The sequence below is a fragment of the Arctopsyche grandis genome, chromosome 8 (assembly GCF_051622035.1).
Source record: "Arctopsyche grandis isolate Sample6627 chromosome 8, ASM5162203v2, whole genome shotgun sequence".
NCBI lineage: Eukaryota > Metazoa > Arthropoda > Insecta > Trichoptera > Hydropsychidae > Arctopsyche > Arctopsyche grandis.
The window spans coordinates 25,428,607-25,445,282 of record NC_135362.1 but is presented as its reverse complement, the minus strand read 5'-3'; the positions used below and the strand labels follow the sequence as shown (position 1 = coordinate 25,445,282).

The 16,676-nt window shown below is 37.6% G+C and overlaps 3 protein-coding genes across 4 annotated transcripts in view; 2 read left to right on the top strand and 1 right to left on the bottom strand.

Moving 5' to 3' along the window:
- Positions 1-16,676, top strand: part of LOC143915157 (uncharacterized) — a 510,169-nt gene that overhangs the window by 360,451 nt on the left and 133,042 nt on the right. The gene's annotated exons all lie outside the window — the stretch shown is intronic.
- Positions 1,447-13,779, top strand: bur (GMP synthase burgundy). Its single transcript, XM_077435609.1, has 13 exons — positions 1,447-1,637; positions 6,697-7,121; positions 8,305-8,461; positions 8,535-8,678; positions 8,765-8,861; positions 8,942-9,188; positions 9,264-9,444; positions 9,528-9,662; positions 9,768-9,939; positions 10,024-10,138; positions 11,457-11,571; positions 11,649-11,840; positions 11,913-13,779. The coding sequence occupies exons 2-13, from the start codon at positions 6,715-6,717 to the stop codon at positions 12,012-12,014; spliced, it is 2,064 nt and encodes a 687-aa protein (XP_077291735.1). The 5' UTR covers positions 1,447-1,637; positions 6,697-6,714; the 3' UTR covers positions 12,015-13,779.
- Positions 13,775-16,512, bottom strand: Mcm10 (minichromosome maintenance 10 homolog). 2 transcript variants are annotated; one of them, XM_077435587.1, is made up of 2 exons: positions 15,101-16,502; positions 13,820-15,019 (listed from the first exon to the last, which is right to left on the bottom strand). In XM_077435587.1, exons 1-2 carry the CDS (start codon positions 16,441-16,443, stop codon positions 14,236-14,238), a joined length of 2,127 nt encoding a protein of 708 aa, XP_077291713.1. In that variant the 5' UTR covers positions 16,444-16,502; the 3' UTR covers positions 13,820-14,235. The 2 variants fall into 2 exon arrangements, with proteins under 2 accessions (XP_077291712.1, XP_077291713.1); XM_077435586.1 differs by having other exon boundaries at positions 13,775-16,512.

The window sequence follows — 16,676 nt, the reverse complement described above, 5'->3', positions numbered from 1 at the left end:
AGGGATGAGCGGCATGTTGAAATTGATCGAGGCTGCGTGGCTCGATGTCGGGGGTCACCAGTATGGAGGATGAACGAATGAGACGACTGGCATGTTAATGCACGTGTTTATTATATGACAGCTGAAGACAGAGTGAGTAGCAGCTGTCCGAACCCAGCCGGGTTGGTCCCCACTCGCAGGAAGGCAACCAAACTCGACCATGTCGTATAAGCGAGCCGCCACATTATGAATATTATTATTAAGAGGTTTTTTTTACAGTAATCTTCCCGGATATGGATACAACAAATCCTGAAAGTTCAATAGTAATCGGTTCAGTGGTTTAGGAGCCTATTCGAGACACACACACACACACAGACATTCATTGTCAGAAAGTTGTAATAAGAATAGAGGGGCCCTTACGAATAAATAATTGTTGTCAATTTTACGCGATACGTCTCTATAAATACGCTACGTCGCACGGAATACAATCGGATCAATTTACTTATAAAAATGTATCCTATTTTGTTTATTGTGTGTTTTTGAATATATTGTGCAATTTTTACCGATGCTTGCCCATTTTGCGAGTAATATAAACAAACAGATAAGTTTTTATTGGACATACGTCGAGCACCAAGCGTCAAATACGACTGATGCTAAAATTATTTAGATCTGACGGTGGACAGAATGTCACTTGAAAACAAAAGAACACCTTATAGGGGGTTGAAGGTTTTGGACCGTTTCCCAGCCTATGGAAATTCAGTTGAATTTTGAAGAGGATCTTTATTACTCGATGAATACAGGTGTATTTGTATGTACAGCGAAGTAGGTAAAGGATTCACTGGAACGAGCTAGGTCGAGTTCCTGAAGCTCACTGGCATCTGGGGACGATGCACTGGTTTATAAAGGTGTTGCTTGAGCAACGCGTAGCTGGGCTGGTGAGATCACGTTCTGGAAAATTCCGACGGGGTCGAGGTCTTCCTTTGTGTTCGATGTTTGATGCGTAGTTGCGTAGCTCCTTGGGATTTCCCGTGTACTCGTGATTGCGTATCTGGAGCGAGTCGAATCGCCTTTATGGGTAAGCTGAACGAAGTATTTCGGCCACGGCTAACTTTCGTGTATGAGAAGAGGACGCGATGATGTCATTTGTACAGATTAAGTTCGATGAGGGAAATAGGTGATATCACAAGTCGTGCTATATCTCTACAACCTAAAACCACTTCCATTAAAATTACATTTCTCTGTTCATTGTTATATGTATATACGGATTATTATTTGATTAAATTGAGTAAAATTCACATACCATCGCAGCAAGCCGGATCCAACCCGCAGGCTATTGAATTTCTATACGACTAATTAGCACGTGTATGATGATATCAATGCTTTCCATTCTGCGAGAACTTTCAATCGCCGGTGATGTAAATATTGTAAATTGCAATTGCACCACGAGAGGAGCATGGGCGTATAAGCGGGCGCGCGGACCATCGGCGAGAGGTTGCAGCAGCGGCCGCCGCGCCGACACTCGGCATTCGACGTTCGACATTCGCTTTCGCAAGTCGACGATCGAACGCCTCGTCGGGCGGACACTTCGTCTTCGAGTCTGCGTCTGCGCCTCCGCCCCGCAGCCGAACCCCCCCGCCCCACCACCCCCCCCCCCGCAGGTGAGAGACGACTGTTCATTGTCGGCATGGCTTGGCATTGGTCTGAGCATTGGCACGGGCATGTGGATGTGGATGTGTGAACGCGTCCAAGCACGAACACGCGACCCTTCAAACCTCGTGTCACTTTTGCGCCACACCCCCTCCCCACACCCACACCCACACCCACACCCACCTCCTCCCCCACCGACCTTCGCCTCTCCCCGCCCACCCCCTCCCGCCAAAGTCTAAGGAGTGCACGTGCCAATGTGCCAATTCGCCAATTCACCAAATGCCAAATGCCAAACTACAGACGACCCGCCGACCTCCACGACACCTTGTCGTCTGAAGCGCACTCGCGTTTTCGCGCTTGTTTTTGTTTCGATTGTATGGATTTTTTGACGTAACCTCACTTTTTGTCCACAACCTCTGAATCGAAGCCTACAACCTGTCCAATCGCCATCAAGCTACTCCCAACTGTCAAATTCAATTTGACATGCAAGAATCTAAAGCCAGTACGATCGAAATTCAAACAATCCCCATATATGAAAGAGTGGAGTAAAATGAAAACTCATCAAACTTATGGCTTCATATATTGACTCCTCTACATATATGAATTGAATAATCCCAAAAATCGCACACTGTTTGAATGTGTGTTTTAGATACATTTGATGTGTATGTTTTTGTTGTGGTTTTATTATATATCTATTTCACTAGTCGCTGAAAATTTAGCAGACCTGCAAAGATCTCTAGACCGTGTACATCAAGAAAGCAATCGAAGAGGTCTGCGCATAAATCTAAAGAAGACAAAATTTATGATAGTAGATAGAATGCAAACAGACACCGGGAATCTAACCTTGGATGGAGAGGTGATAGAAAGAGTAAAAAGATTCAAATACCTGGGTACCTGGCTGAATGAAGAGATGGACCCAGATGAAGGTTTAAGAATCCGCATCGAGATGGCTAGAACAGCATTTGTAAAAATGAAGGCGGCGCTTACAAACAAGCATCTCAATCTTCATACGCGGTTGAGATTCGCGAAGAGCTACGTCTGGACAGTATTACTACACGGATGTGAGACGTGGGCTCTGAAAACCAAGATGATCAGCCGCATTGAAGCTTTTGAGATGTGGGTCTATAGGCGTATGCTGAAGATTCCGTGGACCAAAAAGATATCAAACGAAGCTGTCCTCGGCATGATGGGGAGAGGCAGGGAACTTGTTTCTGTCATCAAGCGGAGAAAGATGGAGTACCTCGGACACATGATACGGGGTCCAAAATATGAATTTCTCCGTTTGATAACCATGGGGGAAAATAGAAGGAAAAAATGGATTAGCAGGAAAAAGTTATCTTGGCTTCGAAACATGCGCATGTGGACCGATATGAGCGCCGAAGAGCTGTTCCGAGCCACTGAAGACCGATGCGGATATATTCAAATAATCGACGAGGTGGTCGCCAACGTCCGGATGCGGACAAGGCATTAACAAGAAGAAGAATTTCTAATATCGACTGATCATTTTCTATTTTACAATCTTAATTTATTTTTGTTAGTAATCGTAGTATTGTATTGTTCGAATGTTAATGTTCGGCATAATAGGAAAAATCAATCAATAACCTATTTACAATTCTTATGAATGCTCATAATATCAACTTAAGTTGACAATCTAAAGCAGATTGTGTTTAGGTTGTCTGTTTTTGTTTATATATGTACTCCTGAAAGTATGCACAATTACCAGCAAATGAGTATCACTGCTCTATTTTATAAAATAGACCTTCAATATATCAAGTTGATGTGAGCTTTCTGTCACAAGGCCGTATATGTATGTGTGTATGTATGAACGGATTGATTTATTTTATTTCTTAGTTGAGTTGTTTCTTATAAAGTGGAACAAATCAATTTGTATTATTGATAAATTCTACAAAACTACTTTCATGAAAATTGGACTATAACTGGACAGATGCACAGGTGGTAAAACGAAAAGAAGCCTCAAATGTACAAAAAATAATGTCATACATAGTAAACGGAAGTAAATAGATGAGACGTTTTTTTTAATAGATGTATTATACTGTCAGCATACAATGAAAATCCATTAACTGATATATTTTGTCAAAATTGAATTATGGCTGATACACTGAGTACCATTTTTTCATGATCTTATGTGTAATCGTTTATATTTAAAGGAATATTTTACATTATTTCAGTACAAGGAATCCACATTATTTAAGTTATTAAGTTATTTTCAATTTGTAATCATCCTATATATGTATACACACATATTTACGAGGCTTCCAAATATAGTTGAAATTTTTCTTCGCAATTCGACTATATATGTACGTATCTTGTTGTTTTTATCTTATTTTGAATCAGAAATACCACTTTGAAGAAAAAGATCTTCAATCTATGTATTTTTCTAGTGATAACGTATGGATAATAGATATTGAACGGCAAGATGCTACACCAAGTCCAATACACTCAAAGAAGTATTGAATACTGCATACTCGGCATAACGAGAAAAGATATGAAGCGGAATACGTGGGTGAAAAGCATGACTAGGATTGTGGTTACAGTGAAAAAATTGAAATGGCATCGGGTGGGTCACATAGCTAGAAGAACGGACGAAAAGTTGACAAAATGAATGCTGGAATGGTACCCGAGAGAATGTAAAAGGAAGATGAGTAGTGGGTTGAGATGGATGAGAGTTACTCAAACCAGAAACGAGTGGAAGCATGTTGGAGAGACCCTCATCCAGTAGTAGTCGGTGAATGGCCGTATATGATGATACCTTTTACTATATTTGTCTTAGCGAATACAGTTGAACTCCGGCTATTAAATTACTACAGATTTAATCGTACAAATCTTTAATTATTTAATTATCACCTACAATTATTAATAATTAAAAGATGTGGGGACGCGATAATTGGTTCAAGTCCAAAAGGTTCAACGAAAAAATGTACCCGAAAATTAGTGCACTGACAAAATGTACCCGCGACAAAATGTTCAAAAATCCTTAATTTTCCTATTTTAATGGAATAAGTAAATATTGGATACGGCTAAGAACCCCTAACATTTAAACTAATGCAATGACATCTTAAAATGATATTCAATGAGTCACAATGACATTCGCTTAAAATGTAATTGTTCAATTTAAATAAGAATATGTTGGTGCGGTTGAGAACACCTGTAAGTTATACTAATTTAATAACATCCGCGATCTATATGATAAAAAGTACCATATACATCGATAGATATATAACATATACATAATACAATAAAAAGTTACTTTTTCCATTAAAATAGGAAAATTTTGGATTTTTGAACATTTTGTCGCTTGAACATTATTTCCGTGGACATTTTGTCGTTGAACCTTTTGGACTTGAACCAATTGTCGTGTAACCAAAAGATGTAATCGATTTTTGGAGAAGATTTGATCTTTCAAACGACACTTTTGGCTTTTGATAAAATCGCTTCCTATGTAAAATTAGACTTCACATTCGATCAATAAAATACTCCATTACTTTAGTTATCATTAAAAATGCATTATATATTGAGTGAGACTGAAAACTTCCCCTCGAGTCTCTCTTTCTCTCTGTTACCAAAAGTTTATTTACACTATCTTTCTACCTATCTATGGTATGTATGCATATACATATTAGTTTGAGTTTTAATGTATAATATAATATATGTAACTTGTGAAATAAATTATACATTCACATTTTGAAAAATTCAATGGAAAATCTGTTGAAAGTCAAAGTACATCCTAGTAAATTTGATTTGTGTGTAAGTTATAAATTACAATAACCTGAGTTTGATAACACTTATCAAGTAATATTGTTTATTGATTTTATATTCATACTATCATATTTTGAGATATTCAAACTGGGTTACCTTCAATAGTATTTTATTATCACTTTTATTTATTTATTAGTATCCATGGAGATATTTTATTAATGCAAATAAAAGACGATATCATTTTTTCCCCCTTTCAATTCTTATATTAGTGCTGGAGTTTGAAGTTAAAAAATAACACTGTGCCTATAGTCTTAGTAACCTTGTGTGTCCATAATGGTACTCGTAACTTTTAATTAATGTCATTTTGTGACTTTGATTTGTCTTTTTTGGACTTTAACGTGTTATTAACCCGACCAACGCCGATTGGCGTTTTGCCAACAAGTCCATAAGCCTGAAAAACGCCAATAGGGGTTGTATTTTGAGCTTGTAGAAAGTAAACAAAGAAACTACCGCTAAGCCTTTTCAGGTAGCATTGAACATGATTCGTCTAATCCGTGTCATTCATTTGTCAACGTTTATAAAGACTGGTTTGCTCCGGAATTTCTGGATTTATAACCCAAGCAGAATTTCCCGATGGAAATCCCTAGCTGCTGAGTATTTTCGATTGTGAGCATTACATTTTCACAACAATGAAGAAGATGGAACTAGTTTTGGAAAATACATTCATAAATAGACTTCTTTTGCTTATTTTATATTGTTGCAAGATATAATAGAGAGTCTAAACACACCTTTACAAAACTTGAAATCCTCAGCGATAGTGATCTAGGGTTTGCTTGGATTAGCTACAATTTTTATACTTGCTTTCTATTGGATTTCTAAATAATTCTAATTGGAAATGTTGGCGAAATTTTCAACGTGGCGGGCTTTCAACAGAAAAGACGTCAGCACTCGAAGAGTTCGAAGAAAAGTTTTAATGTTTTCAATTTAATTACTTCTGTTCAATTAAATTTCATAAATATTTGTCCAGCATTGCATTAATACAAATAAAATAAAATGAAATTTCAACCTTTGTAATCATGGGTTAATATGTCGGCAATCTTGGCAAACATTTACACATGCCCTTTCGATTGCCATACCGTGTCGTATCCGCTATAATACAATTATGAAATTTAGCATTTACGAAATTGCGAAAATCACACAAAGTTGGATGACTGAAATTTTGGCAGTATCGTACACATTCTAATAATAGACGGTCGCGTTGTCATACGAGTTCTGTTTTCTGTCACATACTGCTGTGTGTGTGTGTGTGTGTAGGTGTATATTTAAATTCAGTAGTGATTCGTTCGTTTGCAGGATTGAACCGTCGCCGGGATGATCAGCTCAAGTCCCGAAGCGCAGTACCGCAGCGCGAATGGAGGCGGACACGCGAAAGACCGGATCGCCATCCTCGACGCCGGATCCCAATACGGCAAAGTCATCGATCGCAAGGTGCGGGAGTTGTGCGTCGAATCGGACATCCTGCCCCTGGACACGCCGGCCTACCAGCTGAAGGAGAGCGGCTATCAGGCTCTGATCATATCCGGCGGGCCGAACTCCATATACGCCGATGACGCTCCCAAATACGATTCCAATATCTTCAAAATCGGCATACCCGTGCTGGGCATCTGCTATGGGATGCAAATGTTAAATAAGGAATTCGGCGGGACGATTCATCGGAAGGAAGTGAGGGAGGATGGACAGTACGAAATTGACGTGGAAACCACTTGTCCTTTGTTTTGGTATGTATTTATACATTTGATTGTTTTGTTCTCTAGCATTCTAGGTTTTCTCTCAAAGTTGATTCGTCATGGTTTGCAAAAAGTTGCAATATGCATACATCAGGTCCTCAGTGTTATGAATATAATATGAAAATATTCCCAGAAACATCTATTATTCTATGACTAAATTTTAATTTTGAGTACTTAAAGTTTTTCATTGACTTTTTTTTTTTTTTTACACAATTCTAGTCTATATATATATCTCAATAAATCAATCGATACATTTTATGTTCAGTCATAGGTTTTTTCTTTCATATTTTTAATTAGAGACAACAATGAAGTTCTTAGCCCTATGTGCTCTTAAGGTGAAAACACACTGAAGGGAACGGTACGGTACGTCTTCGTGGCTTCCAGCCAAGCAAGGGCGTTCCCAGTTCATTGTTAATTCGAACGACCTTATTTTTACATTTCTTCAAATATGGGAATCACTGTCAAGCCTATATCAATAAAAGGATAAAATATCACCGAAAAAACTCCAGTGAGTGCGTGTCTCGGGAGTGGTTATGCATGCTTGGGTTTTTTTCAGTGGCGGCTCATCTTTATGGGCTGCAGCCCTCCCAGTTTAGTACAAATGCATGCTATTTTTGCCGTCCATCAGGGCTGCAGCCCTCCCAGTATAGTACATATGCATGCTTTTTTTGTCTGCATTTGATCACCGGTATGGTCAACGAGCTACTACAGCCTGATTATTCTCTGCAGCCCCCTCCCCCTGTGAATAGTCACGAGTCGCCACTGGTTTTTTTTACATGTACGAATGTATCTTTAAAAAAAACACGTGATTGCTGACTGCTGATTTTCAATTTGAAAAATATGAGCCTTTTGTACCTGGATGGTATTCCCATTTACTTTTTATTACTTCTACTGATAATATTTGTGAGCTGATTTTGAACCACTTCCATTCTGATCTGAAGATCGCTTTGATATTTTACCGAAATACAGAGGTCAGCTCTAATTCAAGTGAGCGAATGTCTCTGACATAATGCTAGAAGAATTTAATCATTAACGCAATCATCAGAATCGTCTGTCAGATCGACGTGATGACAGCCGGCTATTAGATGCGCCTGCTCGCCACCCCTACTTAGTATATTACGACTTTAGAGTATGGTTTTCGTTCAAGTGGTCAACTAATTGTTTTGATTTACAGCCGTATGGAAAAAATGCAAACTGTTCTGCTGTCACATGGAGACAGTGTGGATAGGCTAGGAGACAGGCTTCGGGTCGGCGCTCGTTCACATTCTGACATTATCGCGGCAATTTACAATGAACAATTACGTGTCTATGGTGTACAGTTTCATCCAGAGGTTGATTTCGTTTCATATTTTAATATATATGTATTCACCGGCAGGAGATTGAATAGTTTTATTCGTTGTACAGGTCGATCTCACCGTCAATGGAAAGCAGATGCTGTCGAACTTCCTATTTGACGTGGCCGGTGTATCCAAATGTTTCACACTATCTAGTCGGAAAGAAAATTGCATTAAGTATATCAAAGAAACCGTCGGAAGTAGTAAAGTTTTGGTAAGTTTTAAAACAATGCAAAGTCGGAGTATATATGTGTGCCGTCTTTTTAATTATTTTATTGACGATTTGTTTTGCTTCTTTAGGTATTAGTGAGCGGTGGTGTCGATTCTACAGTTTGCGCTGCTTTATTAAGACACGCGTTACGAGAAGATCAGGTCATCGCCGCTCATATAGACAATGGTAAATTGGACAAATCCACATTTTCAATCTGAAGACTTGTTTAATTGTATTGCATATAAAACATTTGTATGTGTTTGCAGGTTTCATGAGGAAAAACGAATCTCAAAAAGTGGAAAAATCACTGAAAGATATGGGCTTAAAGTTGCACGTCATAAAGGCTGCTCATCAGTTCTCCGAAGGCTTCACCACCGTTCGGTGTGAATCTACAGGCCGTTGTCGAGACACTCCCATTCTATGTCAAACCCTCTCCCCCGAAGATAAAAGAATGATCATCGGTGACGTATTTGTAAAGGTCGCCCAAGACTTTGTACGGGAACTCAATTTAAAGTACGCCTCGTTGTTTCCGATTGCAAGTTGTTAATGATTTTGTGGAAATTTAACGTTTTGCAATATTATTTGCAGGCCAGAAGACGTTTATTTAGCACAAGGAACGTTGAGACCTGATTTGATCGAATCCGCCTCGCCTATCGCTAGCAATATCGCCATGACGATTAAAACCCATCACAACGATACGGATTTAGTGAGGACACTTCGCGCCGCTGGACGAGTGATCGAACCATTAAAAGATTTCCACAAAGATGAGGTTTTGATATATGATCTTTAGATTGTGCGTTTGTTTATTAAATTGTAGTGGAATTTTATACATAATTCAACTTTTGTGCGCAGGTGAGATGTCTCGGAGTCGAATTGGGTCTTCCAGAGCATCTCGTGGCGAGGCATCCTTTCCCCGGTCCCGGTATTGCAATTAGAGTATTGTGTCAAGAGGAACCTTATGCTGAAAGAGATTTCTCTGAAACTCAGGTATGTTGATCTACACCAATCAATGTTTAATATATTACATGTCATTGTCTCGCATTTTGCCGTCGGTGATGTTACTATTTAGTTTTTTTTGTTTTTGTTTTATAGGTCATAGTCAAAATCATAGCAGAATTTGATCAAATGTCGGTAAAAAAACACGCCTTGTTGCAACGCGTCGCCGGAGCTACCTCACGTCAAGAACAAGCCGAGTTAATACGAATAAGCTCAAGTCATCGGCTATCGGCAACTCTTTTGCCCATACGTAGCGTAGGCGTCCAAGGTGCGTAAATAATATATGTGATATGTTAATACATATGTATGAACGATTCCGAGGCGCGTTCCTTTAATGTGTGTATATTTTCAGGCGACGGCCGGACTTACAGTTATGTAGTCGGTTTATCATCTGATCAACCGCCGAATTGGGCAGCACTGTTATATTTAGCGAAACTTATTCCTAGAGTATGTCACAATGTCAACAGGTAAGAATTTGCCGAATTTTACTATTAAATTTGTATAGGATCAGGTGTAGGCAATTAACAACTCGAAAATGCACACTAATTGAAAAGCTAATATTGACTAGCTAAATAAAAACAAACTACATAGAATAGCATTGTACTACAATGTCATTTTTTTCATTCTTCTGGTGAGTTTTACAGAATCAGTCATTGAAGTCAATCCTCGGCATAATCTCAAGATTTTTTTTTTTGTAATTTACGATTGGAAATTCTAGAATGGTTTCTCGATCCGATTTATCAACGTGCGATTACTTCCCACGGTGTTATTTGAAGTATCAGGTGTGTGTTCATTGACCTTGAACCATCCAGGCATCGAAAGACATTCAATAAATTTCAGATATACTAAATTTATATTTATTTATAGTTTTTACACATACCAGGAAGGTATTACAGGCAACCCCAATGCGCCTTCCTGGCCAATTACAAATATTGCAGCATTTTTCATTATATAAGTAACTGAATTACGTGACACTGAAAAACTCGCAATTCAATGACACATCTATCAAATCGTACACAATCTTATTGCACATTAATCAAACACAAATTAGTGGTGACATATTCTATATATAGGAAGGATTTTGGCCAATTTTTACCGGGAACCGTTTCAACAATGAAATCAGAGAAAATTGGCAAACTCTGATAGAAAACGATCAACCTGGAGTCACAAATCCAGGTCTAACTAGCAGCATACTCTGGAAAATTCATTTTCACTCGAGGCCCGGCCCTGGGATCGAACCCGGCACCTCACGACGCTAAGCAGAAGCTTAACAACCGAGCTATGCTGCTGGCTAAATGAAGGACATGAAAAGTTAAAATATGACTTTGTAGCATGTTTGCGAAATATTTGATCTTTGTGTGTACGCCAGCAATTTTTAAATTAATTGTGAACATGCAAAAAAATGATTTGATTCATAATTTGAGACTTGCAGAGGTTTGGTGTAATCTCGCATGACGTGTTATGTTGCACGAGAGTTCATGAACGTTTCAGATTTCTCGATATAATTTATTTAGTGGTAGCCCTGATGACACATGTTGCATTTTTGTTGAAATAATCCAGAAAAACTCAAATTATTGACTTTTAGTAGCTTGTAAAACTATTTAATACGTTAAATATTGTACGTTTCGAAAGAGAAATCAATGCGACTCACCTGTGAGTCGGTGGCTTAAAAAAGGCTCAATAGTTTAGCTAATGAATATTTCTTTTTAATTTGTGTGTTCATTATCGAGCTACAAACCATCGAATTGTTCATTTATTGTATTTATGATTTCAATCTTGTTACAGGGTATGTTACATTTTTGGAAATGTTGTTAAAGACCAAGTATCAGACGTAACACCCACCTTCTTGACCGGGAACGTTTTGGCGACGATAAGACAAGTCGACGATATCGCATGTCAAGTCAGTAGAAAATCTCATCAATCAGCCAAGATTTTCAGTGTGACCTTTATATTGATATTTCCGTTTGGTTTCCGCAGGCTCTTACAGATTCAGGATGCAATAAGCATATAGCTCAAATGCCAGTCGTTTTAATACCGGTACACTTCGACCGCGATCAGGCAACAAGATCGCCGTCGTGTCAACGGTCAGTCGTCTTACGGCCTTTCCTCTCCGCAGACTTTATGACGGGTTTGCCAGCAGTGCCCGGAACGGATAAACTACCGGCGGAGGTCTGTTTAGAAATATTCGCATCGATAGTATGTTCTGGAACGTTTCGATTAATGTCGTTCGGTTTGTTGCAGGTCGTCGAGAGGATGGTGAGGGATATCCTGGTCGTACCTGGTGTTTCGAGAGTGCTGTACGATTTAACATCTAAACCGCCCGGCACTACCGAATGGGAATGATGTATTTAACTCCATTGAATTAATATAAATAAATCAATATCCGAAAAATATATAGTTTATAAACGCGTATATAATATAAATGTACACAAGTGCACGAAGGTGAGGAACGAGGGTCTATTGAAAAAAAAACAAGACAGTTATTTCTTGCCTTATGTTATATTCGTTTGTTTGTTTTTTTGTTATTATTTGAGGATTATCAGCTGTGAAAATTATTCAATATGCCCTCTCATTGTCTTTCATTCCACGGTAATTAAGACTATTTTAGATTATACTGTTTCGTACGCACTACTACTTCAAAAGCCATCTATCCCACCTTTGATGTCTGTACAAATTTTGTTTTGGAAAACGGTGTGATTTAAGAATACTCGAGTATTGATTTTGCATATATTATATTTACATAAATATATAGAGAAAAGGTCATCTTGAAAACTGCGCTTTTTTATTTTATTATTTATTGTAGTCGTTGCAATTTTATCGGTGTATGTACAACTGTATACATATTATTTTTTTTATTATAATTGTAAATGTCGCAATGACTTTTAAGTTCATTTCGATCTATTTATTGTTTGTAGATCAATTTTTTTTATTTTATTTTTTTAAGCGTCGACCATATTTCTATATGCATTTAGTAGAGGCAGTACATTGAATAATTAAATCAAATTTAAACGAGATTTTTATTAGCTACCTGTTATTACTTAAGAATCAGATGGATATAAAATGTTAAAAACCTGAATTGCTATTTTTTTTTCAAATTAATTATTTTTCTAGTATGTTTTTATTGTTAGCTAAACGTATTCAAGCAGTGAATTGATACGACGATATAGATATTGATATTTGTTAATATACACATTGTTGTGCCGGAAATTTTCGAGTACAATAAGAATTGCACCTGATTTATGTATGTGTAATAATATCTCTGGCTTACATATTTACTGTGTAAGGAACGTTTACTGTGTATTATTATGCAAGCATGTATAAATGTCTAAATATATACTGTCATAGGATTGACATTAAAAGTATCATTGTGATGACAAATTGTAAAGTTTTTTTTTTTCTTGTTTTGTGATAGTTCTGAATTTTTCAGCATTATACGTATTTATTTTTCTATTGTGCTTTTTTTCTCTCCGAGATTTACCTATATTATAACATAGCGAAAGCGAGTAGGTTTACATTTCTTAAGGGTAGTTCTATTATTAATAAAAATATGCCTACATGTGTAATTACGGTGCAATATTAACGTAATCAGTGAGTCATCCGGTTCGAGTTCAGACTGATATGTCTGAGTCCCAAGTCTCCCCTGAATCCTCATGAGAAGTGTACTATTAATGTTTCTTTATGTACAACGATTGATTCGGAACATCGGAACGTTTACAACGTCTACTCTGAATTTCTTAGCACTATTTGTGAATTTACTCTAGTAATGTTAATTTCAACATTTAAATGGTGATGAACGTATTTGGATAGAAATTTTAACTCGTTTGTCACACTATATAAAAAAAATTATTGGTAAAATTTTTATACAAAATGTGTTGATTTTAAAAAAAAATATCCCCACACCTACAATTCGGATTAATCGCGAAGAACTGAAATGTATTTGAATTAATTATTAAAAATTAATAAAAAAAAAGTAATAAAACTCATAATGCACTTATTTGCATTTTTATAATTTCATCACATGTTGAGGTTCTTATGTAAAAATGTAAAATTATTTAACGCAGACAATTTGTTATTCTGTTAAAAATAAAGCATAATTTCATAAAACTTTCACATTGTTTTATTTCTAATGACAACGATATTCAATACAAAAAAAAGCCTTTATTGGTATAAATACACATACAATAATAAATATGATAAAACATATGTTATCAATATATAAGGAATCTCAAAAATTTATTTTCAATTTGAAAAGTCAACTAGATTTCATGACCACTGCAGAGGTGCTGGCCCTGATGGAAAAACATGTTGAAGTTCTCAACAATATGAGGAGGCGCAAATAAGTCGGAGCCATCAGAAGAATCTTCAGCGGTGGTATAGCCTCAGCACCCTAGCGCTATTTAGAGCAATTTAAACAAAATAAGGGTGGGGATTCTAGTTCCCAAGGTTCTAGGAGGACATGGCGAGTGAAGAAGAGAGGACAGGACTTCGGCATTCAAATATGTAGATTTAATACTGATTCTCCTACATGTAATCAGTCCATAGGAGTTGTATGACTAGGATAAGCTCAGTCTTCTGGAACTAATAGATTAATGTTGCTACCGGTCTGAATAGCGCCTCCCAAAAACTTCTCTTCTTCGCCCCGGATCGATAGGGTGTTCATGACTAGGCCCTTTTTCTCGTTGATCATGCCGGCCCTTATCCACTTTGAACTTTTACAATTCTTACAGCTCTCCATCGGAATCACATTCAAAGATGTCGTCCTGTTTCCGCAATGTGAGCATCTAAAGAATCGCTTGAAACTATCGAAGACCTTCAGAGGGTGCTTGTTCTGTTTGCAGTTGTCCGACGCTGAGAAGCTCACATATGAACATTTCAAACATTTTACAGCCTTACATGCAACTTTGTAGGTGTTCAACATCTTTTCCTCCATGGCCTCCTTCAGTTCGAGCTTTTTGAAGTATTTATCTTGTTCAGAGTCGTCATGCTCGGCGACCAGATTGGCATGAGAAGACGAGGCTTTTAGCATTTTTTGAAAATCATCAGACAAGACACCCGTTTTTAGCTTTTTATTAGACTGTTCCTCTGACTGTTCTTGTGAATTTTCCAACAATCTTTTCTTTCCGTTTGTTGTTCCCTTTACATTGTGTGGATTCGATTTATGTAACGGACCATTTTCTTTGATCCACCTGAGAGCGTTCATCTTCGCTCGTTCACTTTGCTTTTTACTGTACGGTATGGTCAAGTCGACCGTCGAGGTTTTCTTCAAACTGAATCCGACGGATGGCGGTGAAGCTGATGAGGGTTTATTCAAAATTGGACTGTTTTGTAATACAGAACTATTCTTCAAACTGAATCCGACGGATAGCGGTGAAGCTGATAAGGGTTTATTCAAAATTGGACTGTTTTGTATTACAGAACTTTTCTGGGACACGTCTTCTAATGGACTTTCCGAAATTTCAACCGAAGAGCCTTTAAGGAAGTCTAGTCTCTTTAAGTCTTTGACACGTTGAGATCTATTAATATCAATATGTGTGGCACTTTTTTTATTTTGCACTGGACCTGTCGCTTTGTTGATCATCAACCTGTCTTGGTCTTCACTCTTAAAATAATCACTCAATGATTGCAATCTGTTCTTATCTGCTGCTAAAAGTTTACTGTTTTTGGGTGTCGAGCTCGATCTATAGTTGACACCGGGACTTGTCCCTAATATTTTATTCCTTAGATTCTGAAGACCTCTATTACTGTTAGTAGCTTGTAGATCAGGCCTTTTAGAGCACTTTTGATATTCTTGTTTCACGTGATAAACACAATATTGGCATTGATACAAGTTCACGAACGAAGTGCATTGTTCACCGTTCCTTTTCTTACTTTTGCAATGTCCAAAATCTTTTGACTTCCCCAACAGCATAACTCGATCTGGGTTGTCCACAGATAAGCAGGCTTGATCAGTACTATCGTCTCTTTTATCTAGTACGTTCGGATTTAAAACTCCAACGACGGTTCCTTCGGTAGTTTTCCAAAGTTCTTTGTGAGCGTTGCGAAATAGAAACATAGCTACTGTTTTTAAATCACCTTTGAGGTCGCTCAAAGTCCATATGCAATACTGAGCACCTTTTTGTGACTCTTTAGTAGCGCTTCGGCGTACTATGACTCCCCCGATGACCCAATCCTTGCTGATATCACCATGTGCTACATGCCGCTTTACCTGAAACATTGTAATGGGCTGTCGTCCTTGCATTCGTTCAGATAATACTGCACCTGATATTAAAGGATTTGATATTCGAATGCCGAATACGGGGTCCGAGTATACATCTGCACTCTTTGAGACTTGCGGAGTACATGATTTGCTATTCTTATCGGGAACATTCCTAATAGACAATGAGCTCTTTTTATCAATATTATTATACTCTCTATAATTGGAAGACTTATTACTTTCCTTCTCTTCGATTAATTTTTTAATACTAGATCCATAATCATCGTATTTCCTTTCGAAGTGATTTTTTTTATCTTCATCGTCAGAAGAATCGGTATCGCCAGTGTGTACAATACTTGCAACATTATTGTCCTGTGACTCATCCAATGACTTTCTTTTGTCAACACGTTTCTTTTTGGTTGTCAACACATTCAGTTCGTTCTCCAAAACATCTTCCAAGAAAGTCGGATGCACTTCAGATGCTTGCGTAGTCGGTTTTGGTTCTGCTTCCGATTCCAGCTCGTCATCCGAGTCTTCGGCCGCCAGCAACTCTTCGAGACGCGAAATATCATCAGCCATGACGATCACTTAATGCCCGTACCCAACACTTATCGTACCTACACTTGGTCGGAATTAGCCGAACTGGCGGGAAAGGAAACATCAGACTGACCATGGTCTAACCATTAATAAAATCGGCCATATTCTATTTACTTAGAATATTTATTTTATAAGAAAATTCACCTTATTTTTATTCTTAAAATAATTTTATATTACAATATACTTATGTATAATAAAATCTTAATTAACGTAAA